General features: G+C 50.0%; 1 protein-coding gene across 1 annotated transcript; it reads left to right on the forward strand.

The window, feature by feature from the left end:
- The first annotated feature begins 2,100 nt into the window (after window positions 1–2,100).
- LOC119327998 (egg cell-secreted protein 1.1-like) lies at window positions 2,101–2,753 on the forward strand. The gene has a single exon (XM_037601044.1). The coding sequence runs from the start codon at window positions 2,101–2,103 to the stop codon at window positions 2,593–2,595; it is 495 nt and encodes a 164-aa protein (XP_037456941.1). The 3' UTR covers window positions 2,596–2,753.
- Window positions 2,754–3,207: the final 454 nt, after the last annotated feature.

The following is a 3,207-nucleotide window of genomic DNA, read 5'->3' on the forward strand; positions in this document are numbered from 1 at the left end:
GTCCCTTGTCAAACTTTCATCGTGTTACAGAAGACGTTTGAGCAACCCCAAAGCGATCAAATCTCACTCTCACTATCGATGGCTTCAAAACACGCAACAGCGGTCGTCGTAAACCAGATTAGAACATACAAAGAAGATTCTTCTATATGCTGCCTGTCCGATCTTCTTTGCATGATTGCATCAGGCGCTGCCATGATATGCGCTGGCAACATCAAATATATATCAAACATATAGGAGGGAGCACAATAGAATCAAGAACTAGTCACACGTTTCCTTCCCCATAATCAGGGGCGATTCTACTGGGGGGCTTTAACAGGCTCAAGCCCCTCATCCAGCACTGTAAAATTTGTTTTTACTACTAGTTTTAAGGCCCAGCCCAACTACTTGCAGGCCCAATTCAACACATATTTGCATGACCCAGGCAGCCCAGCCCGCCCTCCATTTTTTTCTAGATTCGCCATTGGCCATAATCAAGCACTTGCCAGCAACCGCGAATCTATGAATGCAACTTGCACCAGCCAAGATGGGAATGGGCTGACCCAGACCTGGCCTCGTGGCCCCAAGGTCAACATGTGAGGCCGTAGGTCGGCCCATTTCATAAAAAAATTATGGCCTTAGTAACCCGTTGGGTACATGAGGCCGACCCAAGTTCAAGACGTAAAATTCATGTATCCAGTGTGCTTAATCTGAAGACCGGAAAGGCCACCAGAATGGCAAGCTGGACAAGTCGGAGGGATGGCGAGCTCGCCGGGGACTGAGACGACGAACAATAGGCTGGTTGTTTCTACATGCATGTACTAGTTCACGTATGTAAGAATTGATCCACCTGTCAGTCTGCTTGCTCGTTTACAAGGGCATCTCCGGCCGAATTGGTCAGCTTCGTACGTATATGATCATATATGTTCTTGTGTATGTGATCGAGTTTGCGTACAGGGACGGCCAACAACGAACGACTAGGCATTGTGTTGGTGAACCTATGGAATTCTCGGCTAATAGATCGCTCTGTTGTGGCCCCCATTCTAGATGAGATTGCAGAGCTTTCCTCAGATTTTGATTTTTTTGTACTTCAACATGTAATAAGAACAGCCAATTTGCCGGCCTATCTGTGTGCTAAGCGAGCTTGCACACTCATGGCTACCAACAGTTGCCCGAATTCCACTCCTTCGTTTCTGGTGAGCAGTCTTCTAGCAGACTCTTTCCAAAAGTGCCTTTGTTTTGTGTGCTAAGCGAGCTTGCACACTCATGGCTACCGACAGTTGCGTGAATTCCACTCCTTCGTTTCTGGTGAGCAGTCTTCTAGCAGACTCTTCCAGAAGTGCTTTTGTTGAATAAAGCTCTCATGATTTCCCTCAAAGAAAAAAAAATGAACGACTAGGCATAGCGATTCAATTGCGTCGACCCATCGGGTCGCACGATGCCGGCTCCATTAACCCATTTATCATTTAAGCCCAACCCGCTTGGCCCATTGGCCTCGACTTCTTGGGCCGGGTCAGCGACCCGGCAGGCCGACCCCCCGACCCGCTTGGCCCATTGGCCTCGACTTTTTGGGCCGGGTCAGCGACCCGGCAGGCCGACCCGGCGTAGTCCCATCTTGATGCACGAGAAGAAAAATGGTGTCGCTAGTACTCAAAAAGAAAGAAGCAAAATGGTGTCGCTAAGGAAAAAAGAAAAGAAGGAGCAGATACGGTGGGGCATCAGTACGGAAACAAACCGATGGGTACGGGAAATGGAAAAATAGATACAGTAGACGATGGGCTATCTGTAATGGAAAAAATATACAGTTTTTCTAAAGCATCACGTCTAGACGTGGCATAAATATTGCAAACCTAAGTATGTCATTGATCATATGCAGAGATTCGTGTGGGTATTTTTTTTCTTTTCTTTCTTTCATGCTTTTTTTTTTTGAGAATTTCTTTTTTTCATGCTTGATTGAGTAATGCAATGGGTATCGTCAATCGGTAGGGAAAACCAGAATGGGAAACGAACGGACGTACGACCTTCCATCTTCCGAAACTGAGCAAATGAGAGTTACTACCCTGCCGGTGATCGTCGCCCTTCATAAATAGGGCAGCTGCGCACTACGTAGAGTCGATCAACAGCATGGCCTCGTCAGGCTCTCTCCTTCCCTCCCTGCTGGCGTTGCTCCTGCTCCAGGTCGCCGCCACTGCGTCGGCGGCGACTACGACGAATTTCGTCCGGGCGGCCGACCTCGCCGAGCGGCTGGAGGGAGCGGTGACGCGGCAGTGCTGGGAGGCGCTGCTGGACATCAGGTCGTGCACGGGGGAGATCATCCTCTTCTTCCTCAACGGCGAGGCGTACCTGGGGCCCGGCTGCTGCCGCGCCATCCGCGTCATCGAGCAGCGCTGCTGGGCCGCCGACCTCATGCTGTCCGTCATCGGGTTCACCCCGGAGGAGGGGGACATGCTCAAGGGCTACTGCGACGCGGGCGACGACGACAACGGGCCTCACCATAGCGCAGGCGGATCATCTCCGGCCCCGCCGCCTCATCGTGCTCTTGGCGCCGACGGCGTTGCAAGTGGCGGCACCGTGGCCGCCGCGGCGGGAAGGAAAGGGCTCGGTTCGCCGTTAGGCTGAGTAGTACTACTAGTATGCAGTGTGTGTCCACGTCCAGACGTCCTTCCACATAGGTTCTCGTGGGTCCTGCCACGCTTGTTGCGAAGCTTGAAGGCGAGTGGTTTCTCTGCGTTTTGTTCGTGTAACCAAATCGAGTTGCCTATTGCTAACCCCAGCAAATTAATAAGATCCAATAATATTTATGTAATGAAAGGTGTACTGTTAGTACTAGTTTACATCATATTAATGTGTTGATTTTCTCTTGAAGTAACATTTTGAGCAACAAAATTTTGATTTCAAACGTGACACCCAATCAAAATCACGGACTTGACATGGTAAAAATTAAAGTCGCTGGGCAAGGCACGTTCAATTGTTCAAACCAAACCGTGCATAGTCTACACAAGCGTGGTAGAGCAGCCAACAGCCTGTCTCTGTTACGCTCAATTTACCTAGCCGGGGGGAGGGGGTGGATAGGTAGGGGCATAGGAGCCGTTGGAGTAGTTCTTCCTAAATCTCCAGTCCATCGGCGCTACAATTTATTCTTCCTTCACCCCCAATCCATCGATACTTCATTTTATGTAGCCTAGGTGGTGTCACGCAAGTGTGTGAAGAGTCGTGCCATTCTTCTCTAGC

Source organism: Triticum dicoccoides, chromosome 7A, assembly GCF_002162155.2.
Source record: "Triticum dicoccoides isolate Atlit2015 ecotype Zavitan chromosome 7A, WEW_v2.0, whole genome shotgun sequence".
Taxonomy (NCBI): Eukaryota; Viridiplantae; Streptophyta; class Magnoliopsida; order Poales; family Poaceae; genus Triticum; species Triticum dicoccoides.

What these genes read in the sequence shown, in the direction of transcription:
- LOC119327998 (XM_037601044.1), top strand. Translation starts at nt 2,101, where the DNA reads ATGGCCTCGTCAGGCTCTCTCCTTCCCTCCCTGCTGGCGTTGCTCCTG.